The 20,173-nt window shown below is 35.8% G+C and overlaps 3 protein-coding genes, 1 long non-coding RNA gene and 1 pseudogene across 7 annotated transcripts; 1 reads left to right on the top strand and 4 right to left on the bottom strand.

The window, feature by feature from the left end:
- Positions 1 to 3,127: 3,127 nt before the first annotated feature.
- On the bottom strand, positions 3,128 to 5,061 carry LOC121798517 (mediator of RNA polymerase II transcription subunit 31-like). Its single transcript, XM_042197562.1, has 5 exons — positions 4,952 to 5,061; positions 4,778 to 4,875; positions 3,913 to 4,009; positions 3,649 to 3,727; positions 3,128 to 3,521 (listed from the first exon to the last, which is right to left on the bottom strand). Exons 1-5 carry the CDS (start codon positions 4,990 to 4,992, stop codon positions 3,252 to 3,254), a joined length of 585 nt encoding a protein of 194 aa, XP_042053496.1. The 5' UTR covers positions 4,993 to 5,061; the 3' UTR covers positions 3,128 to 3,251.
- A 1,866-nt stretch (positions 5,062 to 6,927) lies between these two features.
- Positions 6,928 to 12,620, bottom strand: LOC121798064 (annotated as a pseudogene).
- LOC121799655 (putative disease resistance RPP13-like protein 3) lies at positions 8,106 to 8,546 on the bottom strand. The gene has a single exon (XM_042199086.1). It carries the CDS (start codon positions 8,544 to 8,546, stop codon positions 8,106 to 8,108), a length of 441 nt encoding a protein of 146 aa, XP_042055020.1.
- A 2,109-nt stretch (positions 12,621 to 14,729) lies between the features above and the next one.
- LOC121797746 lies at positions 14,730 to 16,960 on the bottom strand. The gene is made up of 2 exons (XR_006049956.1): positions 15,071 to 16,960; positions 14,730 to 14,968 (listed from the first exon to the last, which is right to left on the bottom strand). It is a non-coding gene; the product is annotated as an uncharacterized LOC121797746 (long non-coding RNA).
- A 1,153-nt stretch (positions 16,961 to 18,113) lies between these two features.
- On the top strand, positions 18,114 to 19,934 carry LOC121797745 (protein ELF4-LIKE 4-like). 4 transcript variants are annotated; one of them, XM_042196442.1, is made up of 2 exons: positions 18,114 to 18,396; positions 19,354 to 19,934. In XM_042196442.1, the coding sequence occupies exon 2, from the start codon at positions 19,385 to 19,387 to the stop codon at positions 19,718 to 19,720; it is 336 nt and encodes a 111-aa protein (XP_042052376.1). In that variant the 5' UTR covers positions 18,114 to 18,396; positions 19,354 to 19,384; the 3' UTR covers positions 19,721 to 19,934. The 4 variants fall into 4 exon arrangements, with proteins under 4 accessions (XP_042052376.1, XP_042052378.1, XP_042052377.1 ...); XM_042196444.1 differs by lacking the exon at positions 18,114 to 18,396 and adding an exon at positions 18,500 to 18,950; XM_042196443.1 differs by lacking the exon at positions 18,114 to 18,396 and adding an exon at positions 18,957 to 19,213.
- Positions 19,935 to 20,173: the final 239 nt, after the last annotated feature.

Below are 20,173 nucleotides of genomic sequence, written 5' to 3'. Positions count from 1 at the left end.
TTATTATAGTAGTAGTCGTGGATAAATTTTACTCCGTTCTAGTATAAGATATAATGGTATTTGGGTTTTATATTTGGTAGAAGCCCATAAAAATTGCTGATAAAAATGATGCAAAAAATTACTCCATCCGCCCACGAACTTATACTCCAGTATGGAGTACTTGTTAAAAATAAAATACGACAATAGATTTGCGAACAATTAAATCAATGACAAAATGAATCAATAAACCATGAACGAATGGAGTATTTGACCAACAATTCAAAACTTGTGAGGTACAAAATGGACAAGATAGTAGAAAAAAAAGGTGGGGAGAAAAAAGAAACATTATAGCTTTAATAAAAATTGGATTAGTAGCAAGCAAAGAGGCATAAAGAAAAAGATTTGTGGAGAATTTTCTTTTTTGTTGATCCCAAGAAGATTTTGTACAATTTGATTTGAGATTATAGCCAGACAAAAGGCCATTTTTCTTTTTAACGTAAGCGAAAAAAGAAGAGTTGATCTAATGGTAATTTTGGCCTCTTCCACACTTAGTATTGTTTCTAATTGTGATTTGTGGTTATGTGAACCATGTTTCTTTTCTTAATTAATCATCGTTGCTGTTTTTTGTGGTTTAATACGTGTGTAATTAATCACCACATCACATTTTTATGCTCGAATATTGAACATTGTACGATCGAAAAATGGTCCATATATGATGGTTGGAATGATAAATTTTTGATTGAGACTAGTGAAATAAATTTCAATTGCCACGATTTTGGTTACGTCCCTCTCGAAAATGAAGCAAATGTTTTGGACTATTAGTATTACATATTTGTGGATCTTAGAAAGCTATGTTATTTTATTCACCTAAAATTATCGATCTTTTATCTTCATTCATAAATGTGTGTTGTGATGTGTTTGGTATTTTTATTATATGGTAGGTAATTGGAAAATATAAATCGTGAAAAAGTAATTATGAAAGAGAATATGCTGTGAGTGCATCGCGGCTGTAGGAGTGGTGGCGCCGGCGGTGGTGGGGTGTCGGTAAGTACCAAAGTAAGGGTAGTTTTCATCGTTGATTGAGAAAAATAATGTCATATTACGACAAATATCAGTGTCATTATCTAAGCTTGCTTTCCATTAATTAATCTTTTATTTTGATTCTTGTATGCATGCATGCATGGTGCATACTAAATGTTAAAATGTTAAAAGGGATGTGTAGGTTTGTACATTTACACATAGACAATGTACCATTATCTGACTATGAAATGCAACTCATTTGATATGACGCTTTTTCTATGATTAATAAGTTTGAGGTTTGAACTATTATGAAGATAAATGGAAAATCACTAGTGATTTTTTAAAAAAACAATCATAATGTATCTATCTACCAAAAGACGAGAGTTTATTATTGATGAGACAATTAAAAAATGTAAATTAATATTAATATTTCATTTTCAAAGATTATATGATTAATTAAAATTTGACGAAACTTTATTATTTAAAAATTTACTACTGTATTTTTTTTATTAATCCATAATCCATATGATGTCATGTCAAGATCGAGAGCCACAACTCTTTGGAAAATAGTACTATTAAATTAAATTATCCGATTAAGACCGTTAGTTTTCCCATAAATGGGCACATTTAACAATTATTATGAAAAACGAAAGCTAAACCACAAAAAAAGAGAGCTGAAAAAGATTTCCACTAATGTTTAGGCAGGTCTCTATCATCAAGATCACAAAGACTTTTCAATTATAAAATAAATAAATGACAATAGAAAAACGTTTATTTTTTGTGCGAATATGTATATTGTGGGCGTGGGCGGAGAAAAAGCCGTCAAATTTTATTGTCGTGAAGCGAGAAAATTATGGGAAACAAAGTCAATTTCATATTTATTTTTTATATCCACGTCTTCAGTTTTATTTTCCTTGTAACGACGAAATTATTTATTTTGATTTTTAAATTTTAAATGTTTTGCATAAATTTCCATGAGTGAAATAATTTGGTATGCAGGATATTGTACATAAAACTTTTAATCAATGGCATGCCTTGATGCTAAGTCCCTTTCGTTGGATTAAAGTTGTTGCAAGAAGCATGTAGCCAAATATTTAGGAATATGTATCAATTAAATGAATCTGAATGCAACGTGTGTGAAATTAAAGACAATTCTCTTATAGTACACGATATATTGATATTTGAGTGTTGATATATTATTATTATGATTATGATTATTATTATTATTATTATTATTATTATTATTATTATTATTATTATTATTATTATTATTATTATTATTAGGGATATTGGTGTTTAAAACCATCAACTTTGGTCAAATTTTGGTATTTCCGATGAACTTTGAAATTTGTCTAAAAAATCACAAACTTTACATTTTGTTTGTTATTTCCCATGACATGTCAATCACCATAACCAACCAACTTTCGTGCATATTTTATCCTACTTGACACTACTAAATCAACGTGATTTTATACGCATCATTTTATCCTACCTGTCACGAACATAAAAAATAATCCAGAATATCATAAACATTTTACTATTGCCCACGTATAATAAGATTTTTAAGGACCAATATCTCTTATTATTATTATTAAGACTAATTTCAAAGTTCATGGGAAATACCAAAATTTGAGTAAAGTTCATGGTTTTAAGGACCAATATCCCTTATTATTATTATTATTATTATTATTATTATTATTATTATTATTATTATTATTATTATTATTATTATTGACTATTATGCAAGATAATGTTGTTTGGGCTTGAAATTGGGCAAAAGCCCATCATCTTGCTATAGAGCTCCTTTAGCGTTGGTTGTGGGCTGAACCAATCAAAACATCTTGGGCAGGTCCATCCTTCACTAAGAAAATGGGTAAATTATATTCAGGCAATGGTCTGGAAATTCACAAAATATGGATTTGTTCTTAATTATTTTATGGCCAAAAAATATGTTTGAATACGTGTATTGTTGATGATTTTCACGGTTGTATTTTTTTTAATGAATAAACGATATTTTTTAACATACCTACGGTCAAATTTTTTTACTGAAAAATACTTGCAAGCACATGATACACACGAAATACGTTTTTAACAATCCCAACTGTAAATGCAAAATGCAACGAATAAGAATATAAAACCGCTGATGTGAACTTCGCTGTCTGGATTCAAATTCAGATTCTTACACTACATTTTAATCCCTAAAGAATGTTTGAGTTTACAGTCTAACTATTGATATCCCCAAACAGAATAAGTTACTTCCTTTTCCTTTTCTCGACCCCGCTACTTCTCAGGTCGTTTTTGACAAAAGTGGAACCATACTGCATCGGCGATGGAGCCTGAGGAGGGGCCGGAGGGATGCTGGAAGCAGAAGCTGGGATGGTAGTCGGTGGCAATGCCGGAGGGGCTGTAGAAGCCGGGGCTACACTGACGGAAGATGCTGGAAGTGACTTCGGTTGAATGTGCTTCAACCGGTTGTTTCTGTAGTTCTTCCAGAAATAAAACTGTTGTCTGTGTGCCAACTCCTACAACCAAACACAGAATCATGGTTAGAGTCGGAAAGGCAATCGGTTGCTAACAGCTTCCTCTTTTGTTGTGTAGCATAAATACATAATAAAAGATACAGAAATTCAAGAGTCCATAATGCAAAACCTTGTTTGCAGGATGTGCCATTGCATTTCTGAAGTTGGCATTCTGCAGAAGCTCGAGAAAGAAGAGGCAATGGGGATACCTGGGACAAGAACACTAATAAGTATCTAAAATATATGTAAGTGAAACTACTGTTTAGATTAGAACAAATTAAAGTATGATGATAATATATATGTTTCTTAATGCTTATGAAGCGGAAATGAGTATTGCGCACAAAAACGGAACGAGCATAGTATGAGTGGTGATTGAACTTGGAAAGCTACTCACATAATAAACTTTAAGTACTCGGGCCTTTGCCAATATTGAAGATATTTCAGGTATCCGATAAATGCCTCATCTTCAAAGTACCTGTTTTGAGCTAAATCTGCACCGGAGTGAAGGCAAAAATCAAATAACAGAATCCATCTATAACTGTAACAAACAAAGTAGGCAATAATAATATCACATGTAGTGAAAGCAACTCATTCCTTTTAACTTAGATATAACAACAATTAAGCAACAGATAATAACTAATGCAAAGCAACATCAAATACAAGATGAAGGCTACAAGTTCACAATGACAGAACGAAGCGCCACCAGGATGCCAGGGATACGAATTATGATGATATAATTGAGATATTTCTGGAAAATATATCACATTTGTGAGGGCAATGAAAACTTTTGTGCACCAATAAGAAGTGTGAATAACAAAAGATCCTCAACAGATCAAATTCTTAGCATAATCTCCAACTGAATATGAACTTGCACCAAATAGATACCCTATTGTCAAATTCTTTATTCAAGATATCTACTGTCTCATAAATTCAGACGAACAAAGGCTACCTGCAGCCCAACCCAATCATCAACCTAATCCCATAAAATCATCAAAATTTAAGCTTTCAATCAACTACCTTTCCAAACCAACCCCAACCAATTCTCCACCGGTTATGATTCGGTTACAACTTAAGAGTTTCACACAGAATTCCCCCCACCCAAACCAAATCTTCACAATTAGAGCACCCAATCCCCACCATCAATCGTTAACTCGTTAAACCTAAATTTTTTTTACAGACGGTGCATTTCTACTACCTTACCGCCCAAGCTAAAAATTCAGTTCTAACTAAAATTGGCAAGAAGTGAAGGAGTTGCGCACAATGTATATAGGTAGGATTTGCAAGGCACTGGACAAATTCGAGCTCAAGCAAGAAGCGCTGGCGGCCATCATCTGGATCCTTGTACACATTTGTGGGCCTGCAATAGGACAATTTTTTGAACGATTATGCGCCGGTGGTAAACATTCGGAGCAAAATTGATCTAGGAAGCTTACGGCGACGGAGGATTTGCTACTTCCATAGGATCGGACTCCATTGCTAAGTCGGAGATTGAATTTTCCCCCTTTTTTCTTGGTGTAAGCGAGCGGTATATGGCCCATTTCTAGAGGTAGTGGGCTTTCGATAGGCCTATTTAGAATGGATAGTGGGCTTTAAAAATAGGCCCATTTTTCTAATACCGTTACTTTTCGTAGTGTACACACGATATCAAACGGAGTTGTTATTCAAGCCACCAGATTAATCCCATAAAATTTTCACTACATGTAAATAAGTTATTATTACAAGATACACTCAAATTTCCACCCGCTAAAATGTGATCAACTTATACAAACTCATATTTTATCACTCTACATTTCCTCGCAAGTTAAATGCAAAAATATACACATGATTCGTTGCCGATTTTAAAAAATTATTTAACTTTATAAAAAAAATGAGAAAAAAAATTGTGCAATGTAGTAGATCTCATTATTTTATACTCATTAATTAGTAGAATGCAAGTGTGATCACATACTGGTCATTGATGGCATTCACAATGGGTGGGTGACTCTCCAAAGACAAGACTCTCCTCATGTTATCATTCCATCCTCTCTCTCTCCTCCTCCTCTTCTTCTTTTTTTTTTGTCTCATGCTACAACTCCTTTTTTTTTTGTCTCAGGCTACAACTCCTACAATGGTCACACTCTCCCCGTGCCCCTTAAGCTACCAAACTGAACACGGGTTGGGTCGGTCCGGCCTAATTGCCAAGTCTAGATCCATGCCAACATAATACTCTTATCTTTTAGAAATTTCTCCATTACACATATACTACTACTTGTTTGGTTCCAGAAAAAGAGTTTTATTTTGTCATTTTAATATATCCACCATGACTAGTCTTCTTCTATTTTTAAAAATAATTTCAAGTCATATATTACCCTACTAATGCAGATTCTACTACTATTTGTTAATATTATTTCAATTATTTTTTTTCTCTTATATTAACAATTTCGTACTAAAATTCATACTATCACTCCCAAAATTTGTACGAAAAGGGGCGCAAGTATGGTCAATGGAATTGGTTGGGTTTAATAGCGGTATACAGTGGCGTATCCAGGAATTTCGATTTGGGGGTACGATAAATAATTATAGCGTAAATCTTCAATATCCGATCCTTTTTATTCGTTTTAATTTGTTCTCTCAATCAAAATTTTTATTTTTATTTTCAATTAAGATTATACTTTGTATATAGATGTGAATTATTTTTAAATTAGTGTTACTACTACTTAAATGACATTCATTATTCAAAATAAAGGTTCTTAGATTTATATATTATAGATAAATTGTTTTAGCATTAATAGTGTGTTACCTTTTAATAATTTATCTTTTTTTGTGGGTTATTTTACCAATAAATCATCATTTTGCTGTTTGAGCAATGTTTCAATTATTTACAAAAAATAGATAATAAAAAATAAAATACAATAGAATAAATTAAAACAAAAAGTTAATATTAAAATTCATTAGAAAATAACTAAATGCATAATGCTTTATAAGATAAGAAATTGTTTTAAATATAAATGCATAAAATGTATAAAATGAATTTAAAATAGAAATATATGTACAAAATAAGATGCATTAGAAGAGAAAACGAAATTCATTAAAAATAATGAAAATACTTTTCAAGAGAATTAACTAATTTAAAAAGAAATAAAATAAATGCATAATCTTGTATTAGATTGCTAAAATACATAAAAAGACTTAAAAGTGAAAGAGAAAAATACAGAAAAAATGAAGAAACTAAAATAACAAGAAAAATGGACTGAAAATCCGAACTGAGTGGGAATTGTACTTAAGCTACCAATTTGGTAAAGGAAGATTCTACCACTGGGCTAAGGAAGTAACTTGGTTATTTTCTCAATATATAATGCTAATATTTCATTTTAGGGTGGATACGCCACCGGCGGTGTCTACAACGGAGAAAGGTGTCTACAACAAATTCTCCCTCCCCAAAAAGTCATTAAAAGTAAAGGAACATGATAGGAAGGAGACATTAAAAGTAAAATGTCATTCATTGTTGCAATAATGCATTGTCACACGTTATGACATAGTATTATCTTTCTAACATTGAGTCGAAAAATAAATCATGACGCTCATCCAACAAATCCATCTTTTCATTTTAGGTAAGGGTATTCGCACCAACACACGATTAATCTACTCGTTTTTGTCTTATATATACACTAATAGCTACAATAAACGCATGCCTTATATTCAGCTACAAGTTAGAGGAGAAGACATTTCTCAACATCTTCATCACTCATCTCACCGCTGCTTGGGGAAAGAATGCATACGACCTCCGGAAAGCCACCATGGTCGTTAATTTGCAAAAGGGAACGAGCACGGTCATACATTTTGAAGCGGCCGATGCAGTTGTAAAGGACAGACTATGGAACAAATTTTGAGGTTTGGTCGTGATTTTAAAAATAGTCAACTAGTATATCATAATTTTGATATTTTTCTCAAATGTTCCATTTATTTATATTTGGAGGAATTGTGTATAATGTGGAAGCCATAATCCATGATTTTTTTTGCGAATCATACATTATATCCCCATGACTAAATCAATGAGACAATTAAAAAAATATCGAAGTTATGATATACGGTACTAGGGGGAGTGTTATATTGCTAACTCAATACTTAATTGCTAACTATAATTAAATAATACTCCATCCGTCCCTCAATAATTGTCACACTTCATTTTTACCATAAATGGTAAGTATGTCTCACATACCTTCGAGGAACGTACTAGATGAAGTAACAATGCAGCGTTTCCCATTTACTATCCGTTGAGGACTAGCGGTTTGAAACCTTTCTTTCTGAGCTTGTCTCGAGCACAAGTCTCTCAACAAGTCATGAACTTCGCAGCTTTTATGTTTCCAGTACTACCCATCTTATGAATCAAAATAAGATTTCTATCGGTAAGGTCCTTGAAGTACTCTTTTGCAATCTCTTCAAAGCTTTTCCCACTTCTTGGCTTTAGAAATCCCTCAGCAACCCATAATTTAACCAACCTCGAGACACGAATCACTTCGTCTTCATAGAAAACTCCCATATAGAGAAAGCATGGTTTCAAATGAACTGGAAGTCCTTTGCAACTTCTCCCTATCTTCTTCCCGATCTTCACCAGTTAAAGTGGGCAACCTTTTTCCCCAAACACAGTTTTGGAAAGCAGGTCCCAGCTAGCAGCCTCATCCAAAAGTTCCATCTCAATGCTACTGGAACCGGGTAATTCAGAAGCCAAATTTGATAGCCTACTCTGCTACCATTGTCGTTGTCTGGAAAATATTTCTTAACTGTATCCCACGCATCAATATCCCACATATCATCCATTATAATCATGTATTTTATACCAAAAAGATGTTTATACAACCTTTCTCCTAATTCATCCTCACTTTCCTGACCAACTTCACTAATATTTACTTGACGGAGAATTTCAATAAAAAATTCTCTAATGTTATATTCTTGAGAGATGGTAGCCCAAGCAAAAATATCAAAATGCTCCTTAATAAGACTATCTTGATAAATGTTTTTAGCAAGAGTAGTCTTACCTATGCCGCCCATTCCTACAACGGGGATGATCTCGAGACTAATGGCGATCAGAAGTGAGCTTATCCATCATTTGAAGCTTGGCATCATCAGCACCCACCATGCTACTCTTCTGCACAGTGGAAGGATATCTCAAGGAATCCAAAGGTCAGTGCTGCTGATGTTCGACTCTCGCTCTACCTTTAATTTCCATGGCCACTTTTTCAATCAACCCCATTTCTTCAATCGACGTCTCTAGAGCTTGATACAAGACATCAGAGCTGATCTTTTCCCCACAATTTGTGATCCGATCCACAATGTGGGATTCAATTACGTCTTCGGCTGCATAAGCTGCATCTGCAATGCGACTCTCCAAAGGATCCGCTTCTGTGGTGTAGGTTATAGACTTCGACAAAATCTAGCAAGAAACAATTTTTTTCAGTGAGAGACTCAACTTGTTTAATGTGGAGAAAAATAGGAGGGCAACGATGAAGCTGAAGATTATCTATGACATGTGTAAGAGAAACCAGAGCTGCATAAGATGCCATGGTTGTATTATTTATCTAGAGTTGCAGAGAAAAGCAGAGTATGGGAGGATAGTGTATGAAGATAAGTATTCTCAAAATTCTAACAATATATTCTCTTTTCAGTCTACCTCAAGTAGTGGAAACTTTAGTGCCTCCTTTTTACAGCTAGCATTCATACTCTGTTTAAAAGATAAACTTTAGTGGAAATACTGTAGTAAGAGAATTCTATATTTCTATATGAAATAAAGGTGGAGAGAACACTCAATTAAAGGTTAGGCCATGTATTTGATCATAATTCTACGTTAGTTTTGAATATAGTTTCTTTTGTAGATTGACAAGTTTCACAATTATGAAGGGAAAAACTGCATTTAAGAGTGTTATATCGCAAGTTATATTGAAAGTGAAGCTTTGCTATTTCTCCTAAGCTTTCTACTAACTAATGGTTATAGTTAGAGAACTCCATCAGCAACCCATAATTTGATGAGCTTAAGTACCTAATCTCCAGATTAAACTCCCATATTGAGAAAGCATGATTTCTAATAAATTTGCAATTGCTTATAGCTAAGACGGGAAAGATGCTAGGCATCGGACAACGATCTACTTATGTGAAACAAACTGTAATTCACAAGAAGAATGATCTGAAGTCCAAATGCATTGCATGTGAAATCTCAACTCCATATTCTGATGATGAATCCTCTTTTAATACATTGTGAAACACCTTCTATTGCATCTAAAGATGATCCAACTTGTCATACTGTCAAATATTTATAAATAACCAATCAAAAATTAATCGAAATCATTTTACCTTAGTTGCTCCCAGCATTCCACACAATAAAACTAGGACTTGCCAAACTCTCCAGTTCTTCATTCTTTCTTGATAACATAATTCCGACTTGAAGGCTTACTTCCCCTTGTAAATCCTCTCGCTTCTCTAGTATTCTTTTAGCAGAAATGACAGCAGATTCACTACAAAACTTCAGGTCAATGAATCCAAGTGTTGCTATTTCTGCAAAATCTAAGGGAATCTCCTCCAGCAACGACAAATCATGAAGCACGAGGTGTTCAAGGCATGGAAAGTGGGAGCTCTCCGTTCTCCAAAATTCTAGTTCATCACACTTATGAAGTTCCAAGAATTTTAGGCTGCGGAAATGCCCTTCTCTGGTTTCCCACGAGGAGTTACCAAAAGACCCATAGTAGAGTTTGAGCTTCTCGAGAAGTGGCAATGTACCTATCCTTTCCAATATGTCTTCCCAACATTCCCAGAATCCATTCTGTAGAGACAACTTCTTGAGTGAATTTGGGAAGTTGAGGATCTCCATATAGTCAGCTCCGCTCTTTGGAAAAGAAAAGCAGCCAAAGGACTCCAGTTTATGTAGACATACAAGATTGCTGAGATAAGAACTTCTACTTCTATCATAAGACACTCGCAATTTCTTGATATTGGGAATTCGCTTAACAACCTCTTCACTACACTTAAAATCTTTTATCGTTACAAGTGTTTGTAGGTTTCTCAAGATAATGTCACCTTGGCCACTAGGAGGATCTGGGAGACGCAGCCCTCTCAAATGGATGTGCCTAATTTGCGGCATGTTCCAAATTTCAGCTGGTGCAATAAGGCCTTGGAGTGTGTCAACAATCAATGTTTGTAGATTCCAAAGTAGAGTGACTGAAGAAGGGAATTTCCGTGCCCGCTCCCGTTGGGCTCTGATATCTAGATATCGCGAATTAACTAGTTGAAGCATGTATTCTTCTAGTCGATATGCTTTAGTAGATAGAAAACCACGGGCGACCAATATCCTTAGCAGTCTAAAATTTAGTGACGGTGGTGCTTCCTTAAAATCCCACAGCAAAGAACGAGCTAGTGACATTGACTGTAAGGCATCCGACACTTTCTCCTACGCTGTGCTATTAGAAATAACAAGGCGGCGTTGGGCGTTCATCGTTTCTTGAGGTGTATGTTGTCTCACTACACTATAAAACATTTCCTTCTGAGCCTCTCTCAGACAGAAATCCCTCGAGAGATCATGAACTTTACAATACTTAATGTTTCCGGTGCTGCCTAGTTCATGAATCAAGATGAGGTTTCTACTGATAAGGTCATTTAAGTACTCTTTTGCTATACCTTCCAAGCTTTTTCCAGCTACGGGCTTTAGAAATCCTTCAGCAACCCATAGCTTAACAAGCGTTGAGATATGAATCGCTTTACCTTCTGGAAAAACTCCCATGTAAAGAAAGCATGGTTTCAAATACACCGGCAATTGTTTATAACTCATGTGTAATATCTTTAAGCAACGTTCATTATCTTCTAAATTCACAACTGAATTTAAGTTTTCCGCCACATAATCCCAAAACTCTCTTGTATGTTTGGACTTCACCAAACATCCTCCAGTCACAACAATAGACAATGGATGCCCTTTGCAACCTTTTCCAATTCTTTTCCCGATTTCCTCCAATTCAAGAGGGCAACTTTCCTCACCAAACACAGTTTCGGATAGCAGATCCCAACTATTAGCCTCATCCAAAAGCCTCATCTCAACGCTATTAGAGCCGGCTAGCTCAATGGCCAAATTTGATAGCCTAGTCGTTACTACAATTCGGCTACCATTTTTGTTATCCGGGAAATATCTCCTAACTCTATCCCACACCTCAATACTCCACATATCATCCATTATGATCAAGTATTTCCTACCAAACAAATACTTGTACAACATTTCACCTAACTTATCTTCACTAACTCGATCAAATGAGCGACGAAGAACTTCTATGAGAATTTTTTGAATGCTATATTCTCGAGAGACGGTAGCCCAAGCACGAATATAAAAATGCTCCTTAATAAAACGTTCTCCATAAATGTTTCTAGAAAGAGTGGTCTTACCGGTTCCGGCCATGCCTACAACCGGAATAATTTGGAGATCGCGGCAATCGGCAGTGAGTTTATCCATCAATTGAAGCTTGACATCATCAACACCAACCATGCTACTCTTCTGCGCAATCGACCAAGGACTCAATGAATTTGAAGACGTTGACTCTTTGTTCAGCTGATTCTGAGCTCCAATTTCAACGGCCTTTTTTTCAATCAACGCCATTTCTTCAATCACATTTTCTAGAGCTCGATCGGAAACATCGGAACTGAAATTATCATCATTTGTGATCCGATCGACAATGTGGGATTCAATTACGTCTTCGGCGGCATGAGCTGCATCTGCGATGCGGCTCTCGAAAGGATCTGCTTCTGTGGCGTAGGGAAGAAGGGGATTATAGCATTCGAGAAATTCAAGCAGGAATGTGAGCTTTGGAGTGAGGAGATGGAGTTGTGTTTTGTTGAGAGAAATAGGAGGGTGGGGATGAAGCTGGAGGTTGTCTATGATATGTGTGAGAGAAACCAGAGCTGCATAAGCCGCCATTGCTGGATAATTTTTTTAGAGTTGCAGAAAAAAAAGGCAGTGTCAAATGTCGTTCCCTTTAAATCACAAATCTGTACAGATTCTTAAATTCCTCTGTTTTTAGGAAGCATAACATTTCAGTCCTTATAATTTGAATATATGTACTGTATTTTGTTATAATGTGCCCTTAAATTTTATACTATGTGATACGTTTAGTATTTAATTATTTACTTGCATTATTTAGTTAGATAATTTATGGATTGCATATCTTTTTCATATCTTTTGTCTTGCTCATTAAGTTAGTATCCATAATTATAAATAGTGGACATTGTTATTCATTTGAATCATTGAAGAAATATCAAATTATCTTATTTTCCTTTTATCGTATTTTCCTATTTTTATCGGCTTCTTTATTTTCTCGCAACCCTAGTTTGGAGCTGATCCCGGGGAAAGCCCGAGACGTCCACTGTTATCCTTCCGTCATCGACCTCTCGTCGTCGCCGGAATCTTGTTAAGGGAGTGCACCATTAACAATTGGTGCTTTCATTTCGTGCTCATCCTCCACAATCGACGCATCTTGACGAAGGAGATCTCCACGACGGAAGTCACCATTTTCACTCTCCGTCTATGTATCCAACGGGGGACCTTTGGACAACCGCGATATACAACAGCCGGGTACCCGTACAACCCATGGCAGCCTGTATATCAATCCCCAAGTCTGTTTCCCTTGTCCGATGAGCAGCCGCTATTATATTATCAATCATCCGATTGGCGATGCCACCTACAGCCGCTACCATACCAGCCGGACGGGCACCAACAGCGTCATCCCTACCACGCCCGACAGCCCACTAGCTAGGTCCCACCATGGATGCGCCAGACCGCCACATATCAACAACCGCTATCCTATGAGTCAGATACGTACTCGCCACCACTGCCCGGACGCCGTCCTACTTGCTGGGACCCACCTGCCTACTGGGAGACACCGGGACAACGCCCCTTCCATGAGGTCTCGGCATACGACCAGCCGCTCCCCCCAACCATAACTCAGGATGGAATCAGCCCGCGCCGCAGCCACCTCGTTCAGCCACCACAACGCCAAACCCGATTGAAGCGATGCTTGAACAATTATTGGAGGCGTGCAAAATGATGGAGTCTCGCTTTGATGAAATAGACCGCTGCATCGACAACGATGCAATTTATGGCAGTTTGGAATCCATGAATGAGTTCATTCCTAATGAAGTTGCTGTCACTTGCCCTCTGAAGTTCGATATGGTGATGCTCGAGGACAATAAAGCCAATGATGGTGGTGACCAGCCCAGGGATTCTGGTGATCATCCAATGAAATATGGAGGAGACGCTCCTCAAGTACCAGTAGAGGAGAAAATGTCTGATGCATTGCTTCATGTTGATATTATTGTGAAACCTATTTATACAATGCTTGAGGTCATGGAAAGGGTAGACGAAGACTCTCTTGTGGTGCATGCGAATGGTTCTCATTTGGGGACCAGGTGGCTTTCTATGGGGCCAAATGAAGAATATTATTGGACTAAGCAGTCTGGTATATTTAATCCAGGAGGAAATATCGCCCAAAGTTCTGATCATGATTGGAAGAAGTCTGAATCATTTATTGGAATGAAAATAATAATTCAGATACGTTGTCACGCGATAGTCGATTATTGGTGTACAAAACAACGATTTTATGTTTTTTTATCCCGGAGGAGATAACTCAAAGCTTCTGTTATCATTGACTCTCTTGATTGCTTCGTGGATGCCACCTTGAGGACAAGGTGGCTTTCAACCGTGGGGGACTTGATACGTTTAGTATATTAATTATTTAGTTGCATTATTTAGTTAGATAATTTAGGGACTGCATATATATTTTTCATATCTTTTGTCTTGCTCATTAAGTTAGTATCCATAATTATAAATAGTGAACATTGTTATTCATTTGAATCATTCAAGAAATATCAAATTATCTTATTTTCCTTTTATCGTATTTTCCTATTTTTATCGGCTTCTTTATTTTCTCGCAACCCTAGTTTGGAGCTGATCCCGGGGAAAGCCCGAGACGTCCACTTTTATCCCTCCGTCATCGACCTCTCGTCGTCGCCGGAATCTTGTTAAGGGAGTGACCCCTTAACACTATGTGAAACAACTAAAGACTTGTTTGTAACATGTACATTTAATAGCTCAACTGAACCAAGAAATGGGGTTAAAATGTGTCCTTAAATTTACACTACGATTTGTAATCTAACCGAGAATTTTAATAGATCGCAGAGGTAACATTAAGATATTATTAGAAGACAGTATTAAGATAAAAGATTTGGACTCAAACAGAGTAAATCTAGTACAAGTGGAGGCTCGAGATTTTACAACCTATCTACAAACATTGGTCATGCTAATACAACCTCTGCATCTGGTGCAGCAGCTACTGCAGCTTGCCGCTGGAGCTCTGTATAATTTATCTTCCTTGGGTGGACAGAGAGTCACAACATCAGTTAGAGGCATCACGGGGCCCTTCAGTACCCAGTCGAGCATGATTTTAACCCTGATTCCAAAAAATTGATAAACAAGCAGATTGGGGTGTGGCCATTTGACCGCTAAAGCGAACAAAGAAAAAATAAGTAGTGCCATTCGAATAAGCGCATACATGTCTAGGACAAACAATCACCTCGCACCCCTTTTGTGCCATTCTCCGTGACAAAACGAAGCACACATAGCAGGCTCAGAACAGGATCAATACATGGTTGAGCTGGCAGGGTGAGTACGAGACATAATATGATAAGGTAAAAGCAACCTTTTCAAACATAAAACCAACATATAGAAATAAGTTTCTATAGGTGGATGAACATTTGAAATCCTAAATAATTCAGTTTAATACAAAATGGGGTGCTTAGCACTTATAGCAGTATGAAAGCATCAGAATGCAAGATGTAGGAGAATATTCCAAACTCCATAGACATAAAGGAGCCCATGAAGCCTGACAAACTCCAAAATAGTTTCTATGAGCATTTGAAGTTAAGCCTCTTTCAACCCAAACAGTGGGAAGGAGATTATTAGTATCAATGCTGGTCAAATAAAATCCAAATTCACCTAAAATCATCCATGAAACTGACAGGAAATGCAAACAAGCACATTAAACAAAACCCAACAACAAAGAAGAGACCAACAATTACAACTTATCTTTCATATTGATGTAGGAGCTTATACTAAACTCCAATAATATAACAATCAAGGGAGCCAGACTAGATCCAATTAAGTATAAAGCATTGATGAAAACCTCTTCAACACATCAATTGTCGAAGGGGAGACTAAACTCAATGCTTAGGCAAAACAAAAAGGAAAAACATTAGTATTTCTGAAGAATTAGGATAAGGTTATAAATTGAACTTGAAATGAAGTCTGTGGGAGTATTTAGAAAACCCCAGTACACAAGTACAAGTAAAGAGGCCAACCTAACTCCGGATTGATGTAAGCATTAGCAATTATCTCTTCTCCAAGTAAATTTGGAGAAAGAATGAAGCATGGCCAATGCTATGTATCATATAATTTCAAAATAGGGGCTGGAAAATGTATATGCAGTCCACCTCTATAGTCAATCCAGATGAAAACTGACAAGAAATGAAACAGACACAAGCACATCAAATTATACCAAACAATAAAGAGGTGGTAAACAAGGGTAAACTATTTTTCACACTCATGTTGGAGCTTATACTAAACTCCAATAATATAATAACCAAGGGAGCCAGACTAGATCCAATTTACTATAAAGCATTGATGAAAACCTCTTCAAATCATCTGTTGATTGTCGAAGGGAAGGATAAAATCAATGCTTAGCCAAATAAAGAGAAACAGTATTTTATAAAGTAAATATTGAATTGAGAGCTTAAAGCAGGTCTGTGGGAGTATTTAGAAAACCCCGGTACACAAGTACAAGTAAAGAGGCCAACCTAACTCCAGATTGATGTAAGCATCAGCAATCGTCTCTTCTCCAAATCAATTTGGAGAAAGAATAAAGCATGGCCAATGCTATATCAAGTAATTTCAAATTATGGCCGGAAATTATACTTGCATTTTAGATAACTATTTCGTAGCTCACCTCTATCAACTATAGAGATATGTTTAGTAACCAATGCAAATGAATTTCCTATATATGACAATCTATTTCCAAATCAAAAGCATTTATTGATGAAAACATGAAGAAAACACTCGAGTTCGCTTGAAGAAAATAATCAATCAGCAATTGAAAATGTAAGAAAAAAAATGTAAATCGAGTCATGATTCAAAATTTAAAATAAATCGATGCATAAATTAAAAAAAATATACTGAACGTTTTAAAATGCGGGTAACCCTCATCGGCGCCGGAGTAGCCATCCTCCGCGTGAGCAGCTCGTTTAATTCGGAGAGGAATTCTCCATCCGCCACGAACCCTGATTCACATGAAGATTAAATGGAGATTCGGTGGAGTTTTGAGCTGAGAGCGAGAGCGAGAGTGAGAGTGAGAGTGGTGGCGGAACTGTCGTTATATATACATATATGAGTGGAGATGCGGCTCAATTAGGGTTGCCCATTTAATTTGAATGGGTATTAAATTCAGAAGAAAAATTTCGAAATTAAAAAAATTAAATTGGCCGTTGCAAAAATTCTATAGTATATATTTATTTTTAAATTCAGATAATGAAATTTTTAAAAATTTGCATGTTATATGTCGCTTCAAATTAGTAGCACGACCAATGTATTGATAAATGCATGTAGTATTTTTATTGTGTTAGAAAATATAATTAACTTGGATATACTGATAATATATTAATTTAATATCTACAAAATGGAAATAAATTACTATTGTATTTTTTGGAGGAACAATTATAAAAACAAAGTAGAACTGTAGAATAACTGAGCTGGTTTCTCTGCATTAAGTATTAATTGAGATTAGTTTGTAGTAGTGCTGTAGGACTAGGAGACACTATATAAACAGGCCTGCTTACTTGGGCTTTAATTAAGGCTCGCATGGTGAAGATATATAGAGTTCTCTGAATTTGTCACTAAGCCCAATGGGCTCAACTTTTTATTTGTTTTTAAAATAAATTAGAGATTAGTGTGTGAGCTTTATCAAAATCTTGTAAATAAAACTCTCAATATGGATAAAATATTAAAACCTAACAAAATAATTTAAAAATACCATAATATTCTAACGGCGGATCTAGGTGGGGCCGTGAGGATTGACCAATCATATCGCCAAACCCATAAAAAAAATCTTTAAATTCAACCTAGTGGGTTTACTTCCACTATTCATGCTCATACGATATTGTTTAGAAGATGAATAATATGTACTATTAATTTCAAATTATTTGAATATATATTTATACAGTACTCTAATAGATATGGTATGTTTTAAAAAATGCATCGTGCATCTTAGCTTAATTCGTTAAATAAATAAATTTTTTTAAAGATAACCGATGGTGTAATTCGTTTGATGTTATTTCATCAAGTACATACTACTATTAGTTTTTTTGTAAACGTAATAAAATGATTATAAAAAAATATACTAGTAGTATATTTTTTGAATCGATAAAATACTGTTTCTTGAAATGCAAGTGACTGAAAAAATTAATCTCAAGCAAAAACACTGAAATAATTGGATCCGCTTATAATTATTACCCGATAAAATCGTCTCTGCTATAGAATTGTCTTCTCCACAGGAGGCCCTCCGCAGACAGAGAGAGAGAAAGAGAGGAGAGAGACATACACATATATAGATACATCTGTCAGCCCATCAATCCTCACAAGCATAAAAAATCACAAACCCCACGAAACTACCAAAGAGGGTCCCCTTTGTATGAATTGTCAAATCTCAAAGTAACTGATTAATACCCTCCTTTAACCCTCTTTATTCCCAATCCTTCTACCGTTTGCTGCTCCTCTTGATTCTTCTCTTTCTCCCATTGAGAGAGACTGATAATGGTCCTGAATTTCAAGGTAAACCAGCTCGATTTTTTTGCGATTTTTTTAATTCATTTCTAGGTTTTTGAGCTTTTGCTGTTTGCAATCAGATATCTCTACTGCAGTTAAGGTTTAATTACGTGTTGTGTGTGTGGATTTCTTCTTTTGATTGTTGGGGGGTTTTGGATCTCTTTGTTATATTCATTGTGTGGGTTTGAATTCTATTAATTGTGTTGCCAGCTAAATTAGAAAGGGGATTTTGCTTGTCAGAACAAGGTTTATACCTTCAAATTTTTTACAATTATTTAATGCTGAATTCACTTGGTTTTCAAGATGTGTAATTGCACTTTCTGCAATTGGTACTTTTGGACCCAATTAATGTTGAGAGAGACCTTCCTTCTGCAGTTCTGCATCGCAATTTATTCACATTTAACGCCATTGATGACCATAATTTAGTTTGTTGGGTAGATTTTTGGATGAGTGAAATTTTACTAGTTTTAGGGGTTTTTGGGATTGATAAGAGTCAATGATTAGGTTAAATATATGGTTAGTTTGCTTTGTTTGTAAGAGAACCACCACTTTGTGAAAAGGTCATTCATTCATCAAGAAAAAGAAGCCATCTTTCTTTTTTCTTTTTCTCTTTTTGTTTCTTGTTGAATTTCAACTTTTGTTGATAGGTTTGTGAAGGGAATAAACTTTTGTATTTGATTATGTTTGTAGATACACTGTCTTTTGGGTATGTTTGAGCGGAAGAAAAAAGACGAACTTTTTGAAAATCGAAGCTACTACTCCCTCTGTCCAAGTTTATCGAAATGTTTATTTTCCGCACGAGATTATGCTTCTTGTTCTTTCTGTATGTCTGATATAAGTTTCCTTTTTAAGTAGAGTTTGATTAACATCAAAGGGGTGAATGAAGAAGATGAGCAAGTGTTGTGATAATCATGAATTTCCTTTCTAAATTTAACATTTGTATTGTCATTTGCAAACTTGCAGTGGTTGTAATACGTTTTGAGGGCGAAGGGCTATGGAGGACGACGTATTTTCCGGCCTTGCCATTAGCCAGCAGATCGAGGGCAAGGTTGTTCAAACGTTTCAGAAAAGTTTTGTGCAGGTGCAAAACATTCTGGACCAGAACAGGGTTTTGATCAGTGAGATCAACCAGAATCACGAGTCAAAGATCCCAGATAATCTGTCGAGGAACGTTGGGCTGATTCGGGAGCTCAACAACAACATTAGGAGGGTAGTTGATCTGTACACCGATCTGTCCAACTCCTTCGCCAAATCCATGGAGGCGTCCTCGGAGGGCGAGACGAGATCTGATGGAAGAGGTGGGCATAAGAGAGTGAGATCTGGTAATTGAGGTGATACAATCTGATTAGTGTAACTTGATTCCTTCGGAATTTTCTTGATCTTTAGCTAGAATGAGCATTTTTCTTGAGATAAAAGGACTGGATACATAGAGCTATCTGTCATGGTATTTTGGTGTAAATCTTGAAATTGTAACATCATCATGATTCATGGACATTAACTGTTTATACACTTTCAAATGAGCAAATCTTTCACAATCTTTTCCACCTTTGGAGCTTTAGGTGAGGTCACAATCTTGGTATCGATGGAAATGTTGTTCATCTACTCACATTAACCTAAGGAAATAATTTGCTAGCACCATACAATCTCCATTGCCTAAAGCAAAAGCTCTATAGCATGAATGTGGCATTATCCCAATTCAAATATCAAACTAAAATGTTTGGATGAGGTTTGACAACTGAGTAGTTGAGTTTGAAATATTAAATGTTGAGACGAGGTTCGACAA

Source organism: Salvia splendens, chromosome 4, assembly GCF_004379255.2.
Source record: "Salvia splendens isolate huo1 chromosome 4, SspV2, whole genome shotgun sequence".
NCBI classification, from domain to species: Eukaryota; Viridiplantae; Streptophyta; class Magnoliopsida; order Lamiales; family Lamiaceae; genus Salvia; species Salvia splendens.
This window is presented reverse-complemented; position numbering and strand designations above follow the sequence as displayed.

What these genes read in the sequence shown, in the direction of transcription:
- LOC121798517 (XM_042197562.1), bottom strand. Translation starts at nt 4,992, where the DNA reads ATGGAGTCCGATCCTATGGAAGTAGCAAATCCTCCGTCGCC. An exon ending in AAATCCTACCTATATACATT is followed by an intron (nt 4,010 to 4,777) that starts GTGCGCAACTCC and finishes ACTCCGGTGCAG; the next exon opens with ATTTAGCTCAAAACAGGTAC. An exon ending in GAGTACTTAAAGTTTATTAT is followed by an intron (nt 3,728 to 3,912) that starts GTGAGTAGCTTT and finishes TTCTTGTCCCAG; the next exon opens with GTATCCCCATTGCCTCTTCT.
- LOC121799655 (XM_042199086.1), bottom strand. Translation starts at nt 8,546, where the DNA reads ATGGGCGGCATAGGTAAGACTACTCTTGCTAAAAACATTTATCAAGAT.
- LOC121797745 (XM_042196442.1), top strand. Translation starts at nt 19,385, where the DNA reads ATGGAGGACGACGTATTTTCCGGCCTTGCCATTAGCCAGCAGATCGAG.